We start from the raw sequence: 19433 nt of genomic DNA on the forward strand, positions 1-19433 counted from the left end.
AGGCCTTTCTTTGTCTGAGCCTCGTTCCCTCATCTGTGCATCACAGGCCTGGCTAGGACCTTCCTCACTGGGCCACTGGTCAAGGTCAAAGTACATAATCAGTCCCCAATAGACAGGGGCTGCTTTTATTATTTATGATCGTCATGAATTATTAGTACTGCTGCTTCAGCCAGCCCTGCAACACAGTCCCCTGGAAGCCAGGACCCAGCCCTCAGGGCTGGGGGCCACCCAAGGCGTGGTGCTGGCTGGAAGAGGCCCTGCCCTCTCTCTCCCAGCAAACGTGCCCGAGCCGAAATGAGACACAAAGTCTGCAAAGAGCAGATAGGACAGAGGTGGGAAGAGGGAGAGCCAAGTCCCGGGATCCACTGGCACCTCCTAAGGACACCACCACTGCCCTTGCCCCACGGGAAAAGGGCTAACAGGTGCCCCCCACACCAGGGGCTCTTATGTGCCCTGCCTGGAGGGAGCCACCCCCTCAGTGTGCCCAAACCCATCACGTCGCCTTACGGGGGCATGGTGGCCCTGAAAACGGCCTGGGTTTGGGGATTGGCACACCTCGGAGCCCTGCCAGGCCCTCCTCTTACCATATGGAGAGGAAAAGACCAAATGACGTCAGTGACATCCTTGAGGTCACGTGTGGGCTAGGGACAGGGCAGGGACTCAGACCCTGATCCCCTGCGCCGGGCCTTGCTCCTTCCTGCGGCATTTGCCAAGTAGGGAGGCACACCAGAGCTCGAGACATGGGCCTGTGATTTCTGCACACCTGTTAAGCACCAGGCACCCCACCAAGCCAGGCCTCTGGGCACCCCTCGGGAGCTACCCGGAGAGTACTCTAGTATCCATGGCATTCAAAGTTCTCCTGCCCAAGCGTCCCTTACCTTGCGCCCACAGACGGACCACCAGCCCCTCCTGCCTGAGCACAGGTGGCCTCCTGGAGCCGGCTGCCCCCCAAGGCCGTGCCTGCTGCAGCCAGCCTCGGGCCATTGCCCCAGGGCCCCCCAAAGAGGCAGCCAACACCACAGTCAGTCACAAGACGCTCCGCAACCCAGGGCCGGGGCCCAGCGGCTCCTTCCCTTTGGGCCCAGCTCCAGTCACCCCCTCGTGTCAGGCCAGGCCCCCAAGAGGCCCCTGGAGGCCCCAGCCCCTCCTCTCAGCCCGTGAGGCAACCACCCCCTTGGCCCTCATTCCCGGGCCCCCTGAACAAGCTCCCCTGGATGCCTGGGGAAGGAGGTTGAATTTCGTGTTCCTCCCATGATTTATGAGGGTTGCATTCAATTAACAGAGTATCGATTTCCAGCAGCTGGCCAGCTCGCTGGCTGGGAGTTGTTATTTTATTATGAAACCGGTCACTTTCCTTTTAAAACATGGAGCCTCCGCACACAGGTGCCCACAGACACGCTTACCGGAGACACGGACACGAGCACCGTGGACAGGAGACGTGTTCTCTCCGTGACCGTCTCTCCGTCCGTCCCCCTCTCTCTTCCACACCACACAGGACGTAAGAAACCCCAGCCCCAGTGTCCAGGCTTCCCTGCAACTTCGGGCTCTCCTCCTCGCCTCTTCGGCCCCCTCCACCCCCAGCCGGAGCCCCGGATGCTGTGGGGGGTCTCCAAACGCGACTGAGGATCTGCCAGCCCCTCCCCACCTCTCTCCAAGCAAGAGCAGAGAGCACTTCTTTCTCGTGCACCGAGAAATGCATATACACATCCATACGTACACATTTATATTAGACAAACAGGCAGGCAGACGGATGGATAATCTCCTCTCTACCTCACCCCACGGGGCGAAGCCGGGCTGTTGAAGCTAGGCTGGGGGACACAGGAGCCAGACACCAGCCCCCACATCCCAGGGCTGGGCTTTCCCCGGAGGATTTTTTTTTTTTAAATACCTCATATGTATATTTTATTTGAGACACGTTGAGATCCTACCGTATATATGTACCCCGCCTGCCTTACAAACGGCAAATAGCTGGATGTTGAGAATCTTTGCCTTTGTTAGGACGTTTAACCCATTCAAACTTGCCCTCATGTTTGCTAGGTTTCCACCCTGGAGGACTGACTGACCTTGTCACCCAGCTACCCCCTTCCCTCCCCACCAGTCTGGCCTTTCTCCAGTGCTGGGGCCAGGCTAGCGCCCCGACCTCCACCTGGAGGCTGTCCTGTTAGGAAGGGACCCCCACACAGGGTGTGACATAATTGAGGCAAGCCTTTGAAAGCAGCCCCCAAAGCTGCCTTCCCAGGTTACGTGTCCCCTGCCCCGCCCCCCACACTCACACGCAGACCCCAGAGGCTCTTCGCTCAGGCCACAGGTGGCCAAGAATGTCTAGAAGCATTTTTGAGTTTTTGGTTAAAAATTGGAAAAACCCTCATCTCATTCCCCACAGACAAGAATCTTGATCTGCTGCACTGTTGTTACTTTATTACTGAGTTCTGCGCACTTGTAATCCAACTCTGTTCATAATTACATAACTGCTCTTTACATCGTCACTTATCACTAAAATCCCCGAGTGTCCCTGTCAACATCCTATTCGATGGCGGCATAAGCCGCGTCCAGCAGAGGAGCCACGGTCTGCATGCTGTTTCCTTGCTGGTGGACATTTAAATTGTTGCTCCAACTTTGTGGGGTTTTTTAAGATTTTATTTTAAGTCATTTCTACACCCAACACGGGGCTTGAACTTACAGCCCCGAGATCAAGAGTTGCACGCTCCACCAACAGAGCCAGCCTGGTGCCCTGTGGCTCAAATTTGTTGACACTATAAAAAAGGCATCCATGACCAAGATGTTCATAAACCTGTTTCTAAGTTAAGATTCTTTTCCTAAGACAGATGCCCAGCATGAAACGACCAGGTCATTACAAGCCATGCGGCAGAAACCGGGACTCGCAGATGGGCCGACCTCCTCAGCTTCCACAACAGGAACTCGTCCGGGACGGTGGTGGCCAGAACACACCTGGCTTCTGTCTCGCTGTCCTGCCGTGCATGGGGGCACAGGCACAACCCCCCAAGAGCACCCAAGGGCATGCACAGCGCCTCTCTTCCCTTCCTTCCTCCAACAAGCCCTTATTGAACTCTGGGATCCAGAAGTGAGGCAGGCCAAAATCTCCGCCGCCCTCACAGAACATCCGGTCCGGCTCGGGAGACAGTGAACAAGCAAATCGTGAAAATACACAGGGTGAGGTGGTGATGAACGAAAGGGATGGGGAATCTGGGAGAGGGGGTACAAATTGAAATAGGTCCTCTGGGAAGGACTTGTTGGTGACATTTGAGAAAAACGGGAGGAAGGGGAGGGAGAAAACCATGGGAGGAAGAAAAAGGATTCTTTCACCTGGCCAGATCTGAGGAAAGAGCTTTCCAGGCAGAGGCCACAGCCTGTGCAAAGGCCCTGTGGCCAGAGGGAGACCACTGTGCTGCAGGAACAGGGGGGCTGGTGGGCTGAAGCCCAGGGAGCAAGTGGGAGGATAGCAGGGGAGGAGCCAGACAGACAACAGGGCTGGGTGCATTTGGGGAGCTATGGGAGAGGCTGGGGCTTGATGGGGAGCTATGGGGGAGGTGGGGGACACAGGAGGCTCCTGACCAAACTTGTATTCTAAAACAATCTCTCCGGCTGCTGAGTTGGGAATCAGTGGGAGGAGGGCAGTGAGGGAGGGTGGGATTCCGGGCACATTCTGCAGACGGGGACAATTTGCTGCTGAACGAGATACAAGCGAGAGACAGAAGGGTCGAGGCTGACTCCAAGGTTGGGGGTCCAGGCAATGGAAGTGGTAAGACTGGCATGGCCTGGGGCGGGAGGGCTGGGGAGGAATGGGGCTCGGGCATGTCCAGAGGACACTGCATCTGGGTTGTTCCCGGGACACCCAGCTGGGTGGGCATGCGGACATTTGGGACTGAAGACACAAACGGAGGAGCCTAGAGTCTGTGGATGGTTTTCACAGCCCTCGAGTTTGGGGCTCGCTCCCCCTCACTCACCAGGTCCTCCAGCCCCTCGTCCCACATCTGAGCTTTACGGGTGGTTTTGCTCACTGCCTCTGTCTGGAACACCTGGCTCGTTCTACTTTGTTAAAATGCCCCCTCCCCCACTTCCAGCAGGCTCACCCCAAACTCCCTCTCCTCCCCGGGGGTTCTAGGCCCTCCCAAACGCGGTCAGCTCGCCCCTTCTCTCTCAGCTCACCCAGCGGAGAAGGAAGTGAAACCACAGGGCTGGGGCAGAGCGGGCGGCTGGCGGGGGCGGCAGGGTCTCCCCTCTCCTCCGTGCTATCTCTCACCGGCAGGTGAGGACAGTGGGGCTCAGAGAAGTCACATGACCTGCTGCCGGCCACCCGAGTCTGCCCCTCGCTGCGGTGAGCGACGGACACTCCAACACAGCCCTGCTGTCCCGACTCTCTCTCTGTGCACACAGCCGGGTGCCAGCTGCCCCTCCCCAGCAGGGTCCCCCTGAAAACAGGGCTCCAGAAACCCCGGCCCGGACTCCACACACAGAAGCGTCCAGCAGTTACGGACTCATATTTGACTCCGATGAAAACAGCCTGAAATGTTGGTTGTTTTTGCTACTGCAGAGAAGCCTTATGGGAAATTCAGAGATCATTACTGTTTGGCTTTAGGATACATAATATGATGCCATTTGCAGCAAATCTGCAAATAACCCCTAATTAGGTTTTCCTAGGCTAAAAAAGCAAATTTGCTTTCCCCGAGGGCATACCAACCAGGGGTAGGAGGCAATAGTCCAGAAGCTTCCAGCAAGGCAGGGGAAGGACTGTGGGGGTTGCTTAGGCCACGGATCACTGCGAAGTGAGGAATCCAAGTGCAGGTGAAAAGAGTTTGCTGGAAACACAGCAGCACGCGCGTCTGCAGGACTCCCGCCTGACTAGCCCAGGTAGGTCATTCCAGGGGGTTAAAATGGGGCAGGGGCTGGAGTGTCTGCACACAGGTGAGATGTGAGCGAGCAGCACCCCCCCCCAACGTGCCCTGGACACACCCACCATTTCTCTCCCTGAAACCAGAAGCAACAATGTCCCTGAAATTTATGGCTTTGCCTATGGGGTTTGATGGGCTCTGCTGGTCTTGATGGATTGTTGCTATTTCCCGGGATGGAGCTAGGAGGTGGCACGGACTCCCCTCCGAAGGAGATGAAGGGCAGGGCAGGGGAGGGAGGGAGAGGCCAGGACTGGAAGAAACCAGAGAGGCAGTTGAACGAGCTAACAGTAGGTCCCCCCGCCCAAAAAGGCAGGCCACCTGACCCTCAGCTCTGCCGCCCACAGCAGGATGCTCCGCGGAGGGAGAGCGGGCCGGTGTTCTGCCCTCACCCTGGTGAGCAGCCCTGTGGACAGAGGCTGGGTCAGCAGCCCAGAGAGGTGGCAGCCAGCTGGGGGCAGGCAGGAGAGGGCAAAGGATGCTATGAGGGTGAGGGGCTGGATTAGAGGGACACGGGCAGCAGAGAGGATGATGGACTCTGCACACAGAGGAGAAAATGACCTCATGCCCCAGAGGGAACCCCAGGGGAGCCCAATCCTTCTACCTCCCTCTCCCCATTTCTGCCACCAGCCCCCCTGCTTCCCTTCTTCACAGAGCAGTTGGAGCGATCTTTTAAAAAAAGAAGCCAGGTCCTATCGCTCCCTGGTCGTAAGCCCCCTGGCAAACCCCCACACCTCTCCGAAGAGTGTCCCAAGTCCTCGCCACAGCCGACAAAGCCTATGTCACCTGCCCTGTTGGCCTCTCCTGTCCCTCACCGCACTCTGCCATGTCGGCTTTCACAGTGGCTCTTTTCCTCCAACATACCAAGCTTACTCCTACCCCAGGGCCTTTGCACCTGTTGCTCGCTCTACTTCAAATTCTCTACTCCTAGCTCCTCGTGTGGCTGACTCCCTCTCGTGATTCAGAATGGAGCTTAAGTATCACCAGCTCAGAAAGGGCTTCCTGGAGTGCCCCGCGTGACTAGTTCCTTCCTCGGCACCCGCCCCTAACCCTCCAGAGCAGGCATCAGTATCTGATCTTGTCTCACTTATTTCTGTTTCTCGGTGACTGCCCGTCTTCTCCACAGGAGTGAGGACAAGGATCATCGCTGGGCCCCTAATACCACTGGCCGTGCCTGGCACTAAGTAGGTCCAAGACATATTTCACGAGTGGATCGGTTTAGTTTGCTCTGTCAGATACTCATCCTGGGATGGTGAGAGAGCATCCAGCCAGCGCACGGCCCCGCAGCCCACTCAGGAGCCAAGCACTGGGAGAGGCTCCTGACACTAGCATCACGTGTCACCCCAGGCTCCACGACTACCATTTCAGTGCCTACGTTTTCCAAACCAAGAAAATCAAGGTAAGGAGCTAATGAAGGGTATTTTCGCCCTGAGCTGTGAATTCACTGATCTGAGAAGTCTTGCGAAGGAATAAAAACTAACGCGCACATAACCGCATGTTTAGTGAATGGCTACCAAGAGCACAGTGGTTAGAAACATGGGCTCTGGAGTTGCTGGCCTAGGCACGGAGCCAGGCCCAGCCCCTTAGCAGCTGTGCAACTTTGGGTGAGTTCCCAAACTTCTCTGGGCCTCAGTTCCCTCCTTGATGTGGCAGAGATGGAAGCACCCATAAAGCGGGTGTGGGACTGACGACACCATTGAGGTAACGCAGTCAGGATGATGCTGGGCCCTCGGTGAGCTTCTGGTAAGTGCCACCTAGTATGACGGTAGTCACGCCGACATCCGGTGACCCAGCTGGGCCTCCAGGACATTCGATCAGCAGGGCCAATGTGAGATGGGTGCCACGGCCAGCAGCCCAGCCTAGACAGGCTCCGGGGCAAAGGACCACCCCCCGCCAGTCCAAAGGAGGGGTCCGTCACACACACACACCCTTCCTCAGGCCAGCAGAGTCCCACCATGACCAGGACTGGCCGCCAACACTTTAACCTTGATTCTGCCAAACTCCAAACAGGAAATGCCTGGAGACTTGGCTTTTCCATCACACATATTGGCTGAGCTACAGCTTTCCTACAAATTGTCTGGAAGTGTGGATTTCAACTATATTTTTCAGCAGCAGAACACTTTTAGCAAGTCACACCGGCCAAGGTATAGCTTTTCCTAAATCGTGTGAAGTGTGGGTTTCAAACTTACTTTTTAGCAGTTAGAACACATGGAGCAAACCCACCTCACAAAGATCCCTGATACTGAAAAGAGGCCATGTGGAGCCCACCTCCCTGGGGTGGGTGGGCAGCAAGCCCCTCCCTCCGCAGCTGAGCCTAGGGCCAAGACTCCCCATTGGGATGGCCCTGACTTCACAGGTCCTCCTTCCCCGGGGTTCCAGATCACTCACACACCCAAGACACACGATTTGGTTTCACACCGTGGACTCCAGGTCCACTCTAGGAGATTTTTGGACATTCGAGACTCGGTGGGGGAATATTTAGAATGAATAAACCAAGAAACTCTTTTTGGCAAAAATGGCCTGGGCCCACCGGCATCGGACAGACAACCGCTGGGCCATCGCATCCATATGCACATCCCACATGTGACTGTCAAAGTGGACAGAGCTCAAAACTGTCGTGTCGAGTGGAAAACGCAGGTGCAGGAAATGCACTGTGGGATACCACTCACATGCAGCCCATGAACACCCCACACTGTGTTTATGGTGTGTGTGCACGCCAACGGTTACTGCCGACTGGAAGAATGGACACCTAACTCAGGAAGGCACTTATCTCCCCGGGGAAGCAGGGAAAGGGCCCTCCAGCTTTTGTCTGTGATTTTTATTAAAAAGGAAAAAAGGACGTCGGGCCACCAACATGGACAAAATGTTAAGAGCTGTTAAGTATGGCGGTGGAAAAGTGCTCTGGGTTGTATCACTGTGTGGCTTCTGTATTCTTAAAAGTGTTTGCCGGGTTAGCAAAAAGGGGGCTGACCGATAGTGCCACCCCCCCAGCTCTGGAGTGCATTTTGAGGCTGCCCAGCACACGGCGTGGTGCCCCCTCCCCCCCGAATCCCCCTCCCCCTCCCTGTACCCCTTACCTGTCCACAGCAAAGTGCTGGTCCCCAGCAGCCCGGTGCAGCTCACTGCCGTTCTCCAGCCGGGCCAGCGTGTCCATGCGCTTCACCATCAGCTCCAGCAGATCGCTCATCTTGCGCAGGACGCCGCGGGACTCCGGCCCTCCCAGCACTGCGGACAGAGCGTGGGCAGTCAGCCTCGGCCGCAGCCACCCGGTGGCTCTCAGACTCCAGCCCCACTGCCACTTTCCCAGGCAAAGGAGGGGTCAGGAGAATGAGCCCACCCCACCCCTCACCCCTGCAGCACAGGGAATCCCCCACTTTGCTGTGTTGGGGTACAGAGCCCCGGGCCAACCCTGCTCCCTACCAGCTGGGTGACACTGAGGTCATCTTAACGTCTCTGCGCCTCTGTTTTGTCGCCTGCAAAATGGAGCTTTAGACCTGATCTCAAGTCTGCGAGAAGACAGGGAAGGGCGGGGGTGGGGGACAGGAACCCCAGGGCCCCCAGCACCGAGGTCCAGACAGGACTTCTGGATCAGGGCTTCCAAAAGTGCACTCACCCATCCACTCTGCACCTGAGTCTCCTGGCCAGGCTGTTAAAATCCAGATTCTCAGGCCCTAGACTCGATCTGCAGATTCCCATCTCTAGGGCCCGGGGCCCAGGACCCTGCACTCTGCTTGCCAACCCCCCCCCCCCCCGCCATGGTGTGCATGCACAGAAGAGGCTGTGAGCCCATGTTCACGGGGCTCAGGGCCCTGTTATTCTCCTGCCAGCCTCTGGGCCCACCAGACCCCTTCCCCACTCCACTCTCCCAGACCCCCCCAATAGAAAACCATTGTGAATTTGTCCAGACTTTCAGCTGGCCTTCAGGTTCCCAAAGATCAACTCCTGGGCTGAGGGGCAAGGGAGACCTTGTGAAGAATAAAATTAAATGAAAACAAGGGCTTCAACAAAGATCCCATTAACCAGCCGAGATTCCCTATGATTTCCTTTCTAGTCGTTCCTGATCATTGGAGCCACACACACCAGGGTGGGGGAGCGGTCCCTGCCTTTCTTTTCAATCAAATCATGTGAAGGGTTTTTTTTTTCCCCTTTTTTTAAAAGATTTTATTTATTTATTTTTGCGAGAGAGAGAGCATGAGCGGGGGGGAGGGAAGAGGGAGAAGCAGACTCTCCGCTGAGTAGGGAGCCCCACATGGGGCTCGATCCCAGCACCCTGGGATCATGACCTGAGCTGAAGGCAGACACTTAACCGACTGAGCCACCCGGGCGCCCTCATGTGAAGGTTTTAACAGTCCCTCCAAACAGCCCACAGATGCTCAGGTCCGGGCACCGCAATCCCCATCTCGGCTCCCCGCAACCCCCAAGGGCCAGCTCTGAACCTCTCACGGCAAAGGAACCAAGTCATGGAGACCTGAATGCTTCCAGGGGCTCCCGGGGGCAGGAGGGCCTGAGGTTGGGTTCCCCAGAAGCAAACCCCCAGACAAGGGTTTGAGGGCAAGTCATGAATTTGAGAGGTAAAGGAAACCCCGGTGAGGGGGTGAGGAGGTGACACAGGGAGGGGGCGGCAGCCCAGAGAGGGCGAGTCACCAAACTGGGGCAACCAGCAGGTGCGGAGTCTGCCCCGCAGTTCTCCGCCTGGGGGCGAGAGGGCCATGTGCACACCGTCTCCTGACGGTCACTGCTTGGGGGCGGCTCCGGAGACAGCCAACGCCTGCTACTTCCCACCAGCCGTGGGGTGGCCAGCCAGCTGCAGTGGCTAAGAAGCCCTCGGCAAGGAACCACCATCACCAGCAGCCGCAAGTTGGCCGTGTGCGTGGGAAGCGCGGGGGCCAAGGGCTCGGGCACCAGCAGCATACGCTTCTCTGGAAAGAAAGGGCCAGGGCCCAGTGAGCTAAGAGAGGCTCTCGCCTGCCTCTGTCACCCCCCCTCAGTGGGACTCTGTGGCCCAGGGACAATCATGGCAACACTATCAGCCTCTGGGTCCCCAACTCAAGTCAACAATACCAGGTCCTGTCTGCCTACCATTGTCACCATGCCAGGAGAGGGCAGAAGGGAGCATGGCAGGTCCCAAGGACCCAGGGGCAGAGGTGGGGAGAAGAGAGGAGTCCGAGGGGCTGGTCTCCCCTGCTCCACGCTTAGGACTGAGCTGAAGAGGGGGGCCAAGACAGGCTTCATGTCACCAAGGCTGCTTGTGACATTTCTGCCTCGCTTGTCTCCCAGACCGCCTGGCTCTGGGCCTGAGCTGGCCCAGTGGCTACTGCCACTTTCTCTCATTGACTAAGTCACCTCCTGGCTCAGTTCCCCTGCTGACTCAGTCCACCTGAGGTCAGAAGGGAGGCCACCAGGAGCCGGGGAGGGTTCCTGCACATGCCATGGAATCCGGAGCATTGGGGAGCTGCAGTTTCCTTACAAAAGCTAGGATCCCTGGCTCCAAAACACACACACACACACACACACACACACACACACACACACACACAGTTGTCCAAGAATGAGAAAGGGTGGGGTCAGGTGTTGGTGAAAAATGCACATCTAGAGGAAGGAAGGAAACACCATCTCTACCCCATCTCCACACCAGTAGCTGAAATAACTAGCAGTCTTCCCACTTTCCCTTCTCAGAAAACTGGGTGGATTTTTAACAAACCAGTTGAGATTGGAAAATTTCACCACCGTGTTAAGTGAAGCAAGTTTCTCCCACTGTTCTGCCCCACCCCACTCGCTCAGGACTCAACCAGTTAGTCAATCAATCCAAGAAGATATGAATAGCTCCCTCTCTTTCAACTCCACAGAGTTGGGGGTGAAGGTTAGTCTTTCAAATCATTCTCATCCCTGAGACCCCCACCCAAGCCCATCATCCATCCAAACGTAATACCTGGCTTTCAACTAGTGCTTGGAGCATAGAGTAAAACAAAGGTGGGGGGGTGCATCATCTCAGCTAGAAAAATAGGGGAACATCAGATGATCTGACCTGGCCGCTACTGGGTACCACTCCTGGAGTTGCACAGTGCACAGCCTGGCCGGCCTCCCTGGGCAACCCTGGTGAGCCAGTGCTCACAGCTCAGGCTGGGGTGGTCCCTTCCCCAAAGGCATGGCATGAAAAAAGGAGAGTGAGACCAGAACTGGAGACATCCTAAGTCAGAGGCTGTTAACCAAGGCCCCCCAACCATGACCTGGCCAGAGTACCCAGGCCCAGCTGGACCACAGAGCCTGGGCAGCAGCTCACTCCTGCAGATGTGGCACCCCGGGGATGCTGAGCCCACATCACTGCTTCTAGAGCAGCGCTATGCTCTCCAGGATGTCTCAAGCCTGGCACCCTACCCTGTCTCACTGCTGTCCCTCTGTCCAAGCTCATCTTGAGCTTCCTTGGTTCCTCCTCACTGTCTGAGCCCCTCCCTGGAACCTCACTGACACAGCCCCCCCACACACAGGCTGCAAAATAGCTGCTGGGGCAAATGACTGCCCCACCTGGCCAAGAGCTGCAGGACCCCAGAAGCCAGGCAAAGCCGGGGCAGCACCGTGGCGGGGGACAGGCTGGGGTGGGAGTGACAAAGCCTGCACTCCACCTGCTGTCACCGGTCGCATGGGTGCGGGATGGATGGACATGCCACTTCCCTTCTCTGGGCCTCAGTTTCTCCTCCTGCAAAATGAGGGCGTTGGATTTACTGAACCCTGAGGTTCTATGGGCCGGGACTCCTGTTTCGGCTCTCGCCCCAGTTGCCTCTCTCGAGATTAGGGTAACAGGAGATGAAAGAACTTTTCCTATAAAAGCTGGCAGAATCCCCTTAGGGAGAGAGCTCAGTTGTGTTTTACTAAACCCTGGGTGGGCCAGAGCAGAGTCTAGGAGTCTAGATGCCCAGAGCAGTGAGACAAAGAGAAAGCGAAATGACTCTGCATATTCAAGTCGGAAGACTGGAGATTCCTGGTTCAGTCTGGGAGAGGAGGAGAGAGAACAAGGCACAGGGGCTCAGGGCCAGGGCGGCGGGGCAGCCAAAGAGGCCATGCGGGATGGGAGTGGGGGTCTCCAGCTGCAGGGATGCAAGAGGGAACGGTCATCTGCTTGCTGTGCTGAGCAGTGGTCCCAGCCCCCATGCCATCATCCCCACTCCGTGCCAGGAATTGGGGGAAAGGGTACCCTTCCCGCTAGCTCAGTGTCAGGGACAAAAGGGGACACAAGAGGGGAGAAACTCGGCAGGATAATTCACAGAAGCAGGAGCTCAGAGCAAGAGGTGGCCAGGGGCACATAAGCCCCCCAGAGAATCCTTGAAGATATGTGGGGCTCTGGATCGCCCCTCCTAGGAGGGATTAAGCCAATTCCCTGAAAATGTCAACAGAAAGAATGACCCCAGAAGACCCAAGGGCTTAGGGATGCGGCTAAGAAGACACACTGTCCCTCTCAGATGGGTCTGTAAGGACACCTGCATCAGACTGGACCAAGACCACGAGACCCTCCCCAGCCCCCGGGGCGCAGGGCAGCCCCTGCCATCTGCAGATGGCACAGACTGGAAGCTGCCCACCCGGGGGGCTTCCCACAGGACACGCAGGACACGCTCCCTGCGGCCACCGCCCACCCCCGACTGTCAGCGGAGCAAGCTCGCCACGGCTTGCCCTGAGTCACCTCAGGGCTCCCACTGCTCCTGGCTAAATTGAAATGTATTTAATGTGAAGCCCCAGCGACACATCTCAAGACTCACAAGCATTCCCTCCATATTTCCATATAAATAAGGAAAGCCGGGGTGCGAGGAGATGGAGATGGCTCCTCACCGGTTACAGACAAAGGTGCTTTATTACCCCCCCAGGCCCTCCCCTCCCCCCTCCCCCCTCCCCTCGGCTCCCCTCCCCCCTCCCCTCCCCTCCCCTCCCCTCCAGACAGGGACAGGCTTGTCTGTGTCTCTCCAATCTTCCCTTGTCCCCTGCCTTGTCCTCCTTTCTTGTCCCCACCCCAACCCTTTCTTGCTGGTTCCTAGAAACTGAAGGAGACCCCACCTCGCCTGATAAAAGAGACCTCCCTGGCCCTTGAGACAGGGGCTGTGACTTGGTGTTTGCCCAGCTGGAGAAATGAGCACATCTGTCCGTCCGCACACAGCCACAACAGAAGCCAGCTGAGGCCACTGGGGTTCGGGGCTCGGGGCCCGGGGCAGCGGAGGAGACAAGGACAGGCCCTGGATCCACCACCAGCCTCTGAGGGGAAGAGCTCCCTAGCACGGAGGCCCAAGGCCAGAGCCAGCCACGGAGCAAGGAAATATTTTTCTGATATTCCCCAGGCTCGAATCCCAGCTGGGGGGCTGGAAGGTCTGGCAGGGCCAGGCCCCAGGGTAACCTCAGGGCAGCCACGTGCGGCTGAACCCAGGCCCTCCCGCCTGCGGTCCTCTCCCCCAGAGACAGCCTCTGACCTCTACTCCTTCCAGATAAGATAGAGAGCCCATAACAGCCGGGCGCACAGGCTCGGGGAACCTGCAGCAACAGCCGGAGAGAGGCCTCACACACAACTTCACATCCCACCCCTGTCCCTAAGAGGGAAGCAAGTTCCTCCTTAGGACAAGAGAGGGGACGTGGAGCCGGGAGGCAGGGAGGAGGGACTGGGGTCTGGTGAGGGGGCAAGCAAAAAAACCCCTCCCCATCTGGGAGAGGAAACCCTCCCCCAAGGCCCAAGTCAGGCCCACCTGCAGCAAGAGGGAATGAGGTTAGACTTCTCCGAGTCATGCTTCCTGTCAGCCTCCTTCCCCCCTGAATCTTAAGATGAGTGTGCAGAATATAGAAGGAGATGTCTATCACATTTTTATCCCCAAACTAGAGAACTTTATCACAAAACATAAACTGGCCTCGAGGGGAATCCAGAGCCGCCTCCGGGAGACCACAGTCCACAGAGGCTCTAGTAGGGCCCTCCTCCTTTTAGAGAACACCCTTCTTCTCCCCACACAGCCTCGTCCGGGGGGGAACCCCTTCCCTCACAGGCTTGATAGGCCAGGACACGACAGACTGTTTCCCCCATTTGTGCTCAGATGGTTTTGTTGACCAATGCAAGGATCTTGTTCTGTTTTGGTTTCCTAAATGGCAGTGCCTTCCTGAGTTTCCTTCTCCTGATTCTGCCCTGTGGCTGCACAGACGCCGGGGAACTAAAGCAATGCAACAACCCAGCCCTCACCCATGACCTCCAGGCTCCCTCCCTAAGCCCCTTCCACCTGCCCCCCTTCCAGCCCCAGTCCTTCGCTCAGGTGGCTCCCAGGCAGAAATGCTGGCCCCTCCCAGGTCTCCTGCAGGGCTGCTCCAGGCACAGTGTGGGGGTGTCTTTGAGGAGGCCTGTTTTGCAGGATCAGGATGTTAAACCCACAATGTAAACTTGGGGCTCTTCCAAGTCCCTGCTTTGGGCCTCTCCAAAAAAACCCGACTTAATCCAAGAGCATGAAAAAAACCAGGGGAACAAAGACAACCGGATGTGGACCGAGTCCGGGCCAGTTCTCTGGAAGTCTCAGGCCTCCCTCCCTGTCCGTCTCCCCCTCCCCACCTTCAGTTCCACATTCTAGGCACTTAGCTTCCAGCCCAGGGACTGGGAAATGCGAAAAGGCTTTGGGTGGCTGAACCGGCTCCGAGAACGGATGTCACAACAGACCGGAGACCCAGCCACTTCACTCTTCTGCGCACGCAACAGAAATGCCTGTGTGTGTCCGCCAGAAGACAGGTACCAGAATGTTCCCAGCAGCACTAGCCACACAGCCCCAGACTGGAAACACCAAATGTCCACCACCAGCCGAGTGGGTAAACATCACTCGGTGCATTCACACAATGGAATTCACACAACAGCAGTGAAGACAAATGTCTACAACCACACAGCACAACTCAGATGACTCTCACAAATGTAATAACGAGAGGGGGAAAAACGGCACACACAAAAGAAAGGCCACTATGTGATTCCATTCTCATAAAATCTGAAAAACAGGCAAAGCTCTGGGCTGTGAGAAGTCAGGGTCCTGACATCCCTGGGGAAGTAATGAGTGGGAGGAGCCATGAGGGCACCTCTGGGGGCTGATCACGCTCTGTTTCTCGGTCTAGGTTGCTGGTTGCATGATGCGTTCAGTTTGTGGATATTCTGCAAAATAGCGTAAGCTCCAATGGAAAGCTGGAGCATGTACACGGGAGCGTGTGAGCACACGTGCACACACACACACACGCCTCTAATCTAATTGCGTGACCCTGGGGAAGTCCTCTCCCCTCCAGGGCTCTGCCCACCCTAAGACATAGATCTGGTTGGAGTTGGGACTCCTACCTCCTCTACCAGGCAAAACTGCACAGTGCACGGCTCGGCAGGGCTCCCACAAGCCCCTTGTACTTTGGGGCACTGGCCCCATCCCCTGCCAGGGAGATGAGCAGAAGAACCAGAGCCCAGCCATACACCTCTCCTCCCCCAGCCCCCAATTCCCATCTCTTGGATCCTTGACATTTCTGGAGGTCCAGGTTCCTCAAGCCCCCTGTAGCAGCCACCCAGGCAGACACGCCCCCTCTCCAGAAGTGACTTGAGCATCACTCCTTACGCCCCATCTCCTCACAGTCCATGTCCCCCATCATCCACCCCCACGCCCATGACCTCCAGTACCCCTCCCCAAGCTGCCCCTCAAGTGTGCTTTCACAACCGCCCCCCGCCCTTCAGCCTCAATTCACGCCTATCTCCTATGCAGAAATCCCAGCATCTCCTCGGCCCTTTTCCCTAAACAACCTTTTCTGCAGTGTCCCCATCTCAGATTGAACACATCCAATAAATATCGATGGAGCTTGTACTATTTGCCAGATGCTGCTCAAGCCCCTTCCTATGTGTTATCTTAACATGACTCATGACAATCCTGGGCACACAGGTATCGTCCCCATTTATCAGAGGAGAAAACTGGAGCTCAGAGAGACTGACGCATCTCTGAGAGTCAGAGGTGGGATACGTTAATTTATATTCAGGCCTGAATGACTAATAAATGTGAAATTCCTGCCAGGAGCTTTGCAAGTTTAAAGAAGTACATGGTAAACCAAAGGAATGGATCTAATGATGAGACGCCAGATGGCATAACAAGTGCCCCTCGGAGCACCCACCCTAGACAACAGCCCATGCTCCTTGAGGGTATATTTGCCACTGGGAACAGGGAAGCCACACAGCTGGGCCTTAAGGGTTTGAGAAAGTGGACTTCAACCAGAGACGTCCCCAGAGTAGCAGGGGAGAGCCCACCGAGCCAGCCCACTGAAGAGTTCCAGAAACCCTATTTGCCCCAGCTGCCCCATCACCCTGTGTCCCTCCTTCCCATGGTGACAAGAAGAGCCCCCGTGACCCACTAAGCAGGACTCTGCACTGCTTGCCGTTCTTCACTGAGTAGAAAGAGAAGGGAGGAGGGCCCATCTTCAGGAGGTCCCCCAGGTCCGGACCCCATCACACCCCCATGACGTGAGCTCATTCAATCCCACCACTTTCCTTCCCTGTAGGTGAGTTAAGTGACTTGGCCAATGACACACAGCTGGTACATAATGAAACAGGGTACAAACCAGGTCCATCGGGTCCCCAAAGCCCGTGCTCTGAACCCCTGTTCCACCGCCTCACAAGGAGCCACAAAGGTCTGGACTGTGTCCCAAGAGCTCAGGGATAAGACATGTGAGCCCATGGCCAGGCCGCCCTCTGCCTCTCCCACCCCCACCCCCTCGGCTGTGGCCACTGCCTGGGTCAAAAGCAGACTATGTGAGTCTCAAAGGGACAAGTGTCATTCAGAAACACTCCCCTCCACAAACACGCTAAAGAAGCAACTCAAGCAGCCTCTTCTGATGCCTGGGAAGCCCTAACTCAAAGCCCCATCCCTGGCCGGAGAGTCTGAGCCAGAAGAAGCCCGATGATCACAGCCGCGACCAAAGCCAAAACAGTGTGCAGGGGTCACATAGCCTGAGCCAAGGCCCCTCTCCATTCCCACGTCCATAGATGTGGTGGCCTGGATCCCTGGGACAGAGCCCCAGGGAGTCCCTTGAGTTGCTAGGTTCAAGGGCCTCCTTCCCCTCAACCCACAAACACCTGCACCCATTTCGGACTCCCCTTTCCCAACAAGATACCTTCTGTGCGGATGGTGAAGGGGGAGTCCCCCAGGCGCCGGGCAGAGAACTGGCCTCCCAGAGACGTCATCAGGAAGCAGAGTGAGAAGAAGCCGATGCCCAGGACAAAGAGCCTGCAGAGAGCAACAGGGCAGGTCAGAAACAAGTCAGTGGAATGCACCCCTATCCAGCAAAGGCTCTGTACAAATGAGTGGGTGAGGGAGTGAGGATGGAACAGATGGATGGAGGAACAAAAGATCCAGGGCTGAGCCTGGAATAAAGAGAGCTCGACTACAAGGAGCTGGCCATGAGGCTCACACAAAACCCCAAGGGACAATGATACAGGCATAGCTCAGGCAAGTTCCAGCCTCCAGATAGAGCCTGGCTCATTAGCAGAGGTCCTCAATGTGTGCTCCCCAGACCAGCAGCACCCATCACCTTGGGATTGTTAGAAATGCAAAATCTTGGGCTTCAGTCCAAGGCTTACCAAATCAGACACTCTGGGGGTGGTGCAAGCAATGTGTTTTAACAAGCTCTCCAGGCAATCCTGATACATGCTAAAGTTTGAGAACCACTGGTATAGATGGAAACAGCAGGCGCTGATGCCAGCCAGAGGGCAAGTAATTGGTCCAGACGAAACCCACCCGGATCCCATCAATCACCTGGGCCCAGCTCAGCGCTGTGCACACAGGTCTTGCCACAGCGCTCGCTTGAACACCTCCTTATCATGTTCGAGGGGGGTGGCGTGTGCCCCCATCCCTACCAGAGGGTAAGATCTACAAGGGCAGGGCCCAGAGTCTCCCTAACCCACATCTTTACCAGGCAGACACATATAGTGGTTGTCCGCACTGGACTGGGCAGAGTGAGTGGACACCAGTGCATGGGGGGTCATCCGGGGCACGGGTCAGGAGAGCCGGGCAAAACAGGACTCTTGTTCATTCCTTCAACACACAGTTGAGTATTTCCCAGGTGCCGGGCACTGGGGTAGCCCCAGGGGGACAGCAGGGAACCCCAGCCTCCTGCTGCTTCCTCACCATGTGCTGGGTCCCAAACAGGAGAACTGAGCTAACCAACGTGGGGGAGGCCAGAGGTGGCATTGTTCTGGGACCTTGAATGTATCAGAGGACTTGCAAACCTGGCAGAGCTGAAAGGGGACTCCCCCACCCTGGTCAGGATGAGGAACCCCACCCCATGTGGAGCCAGGCTCACCACAGGGAGCCCCCACAAATCACGCTAGAGGCCTCCAGCCCTCTCACCTCCACCTGCCACCCTCAACCCTACATTCGTTTGTATCTCCAGGCAAGACCTGCCTTATGCATTTTAATCTTCATTATTTGAAGCTGGCAGAGCAGTATTTAATTAAAACTTGGCCCATTAAAGAAAACACACAATTGCAGAAGAAAATAAAAGCACAACAAAATTCCCACCCCATATTTAAATGAAGCTGTTAGAGATTAAATCAGAGAGGGTGCAGAACCCCCAAAGCAGAGAAAGCATTGAGGGCTTCCCCCGGGAGAGGACAGGAAGGACACGTGAGACAGCACAGGAGACACTGCTCCCTCACCTCTGAGGGCCCCCTCACTGAATTCCACAAACACTAGGGGATGGGGCCCTGGGACCCCAAGATGCAGCCAGGCTGCTCTCAGCACAGTAGCCAGAGAAACAGTGCACACCCAGGAAGATCCTGAGGGCATCAGCTATTCGTCCTCCAGCCTGAGGACAAGGACGGATTCCTCAAGTTTACTGTCCCTCACTTCCCCAAACCCCCTCCACAACTATGGGGACTGTTTTTAGAGCTAGGGACCTGGGCTGCAGTGTCCAAACACCTGCCATGAGAAAGGGGTCTAAACTTTTAGCCCAGAATCTGAAGTCCCCAACACACCTCGTCTGCATCTCTCTCTGCCGGACCTCAATACTAGGGCCATTTACGGTAGATTCAAGTTAAAATGGTTTCATCCACCCACGTATCTATTCAAGCAACATTCCAGGAGCAACTACAGAATAAGGTTCCTGCCAGAGGGAAAACAGGGGGAACAGGGCCCCCAGTCTGCCCTTAAAAACTAAGAAGTAGAGGTGACGTGGTGGGAGCCCAGCCCCCCTCCATCTGAAGGGGGTACAAAGACTCCGCTGGTGGCTGTGGGTCTCTGGGCAGCCTAGGGAGACACTAGGTGAAGACACACAACTTGAGGGGAGGGAAACCTATGCAATCCCACCTCTGAATCCTGCCTTCAGATAAGAGCCTGAAAGAGTCAGGACCCCAGAGGGAAGGAGCGCGGGGGAGCGGGCGCTGTCCGTGGTGCTGGCTCCCGCGGCTGCCTCCAATTGCACCAGAAAATGTCCAGTCAAAGCTGGACACCCAGTTGGCTGGGCCTCCCATGACTTGGAAGGCGGGGTCGACATGGGGCGGCAGACTCGGGAAGAGGA

The 19433-nt window shown here is 56.4% G+C and overlaps 1 protein-coding gene across 1 annotated transcript in view; it reads right to left on the reverse strand.

The window, feature by feature from the left end:
- MGAT5B (alpha-1,6-mannosylglycoprotein 6-beta-N-acetylglucosaminyltransferase B) overlaps positions 1 to 19433 on the reverse strand; it is a 69747-nt gene that overhangs the window by 48810 nt on the left and 1504 nt on the right. The window contains exons 2-3 of the mRNA XM_028112671.2: positions 17031 to 17143; positions 7985 to 8132 (exon numbers count right to left, since the gene is read on the reverse strand). Of these exons, the coding sequence (XP_027968472.1) occupies positions 7985 to 8132; positions 17031 to 17143 (261 nt within the window). The remainder of the gene's footprint in view (positions 1 to 7984; positions 8133 to 17030; positions 17144 to 19433) is intronic.

This window comes from Eumetopias jubatus, unplaced genomic scaffold (genome assembly GCF_037043125.1).
Source record: "Eumetopias jubatus isolate StellerSeaLion01/CBP00866 unplaced genomic scaffold, mEumJub1_p1.0 scaffold_10, whole genome shotgun sequence".
NCBI classification, from domain to species: Eukaryota; Metazoa; Chordata; class Mammalia; order Carnivora; family Otariidae; genus Eumetopias; species Eumetopias jubatus.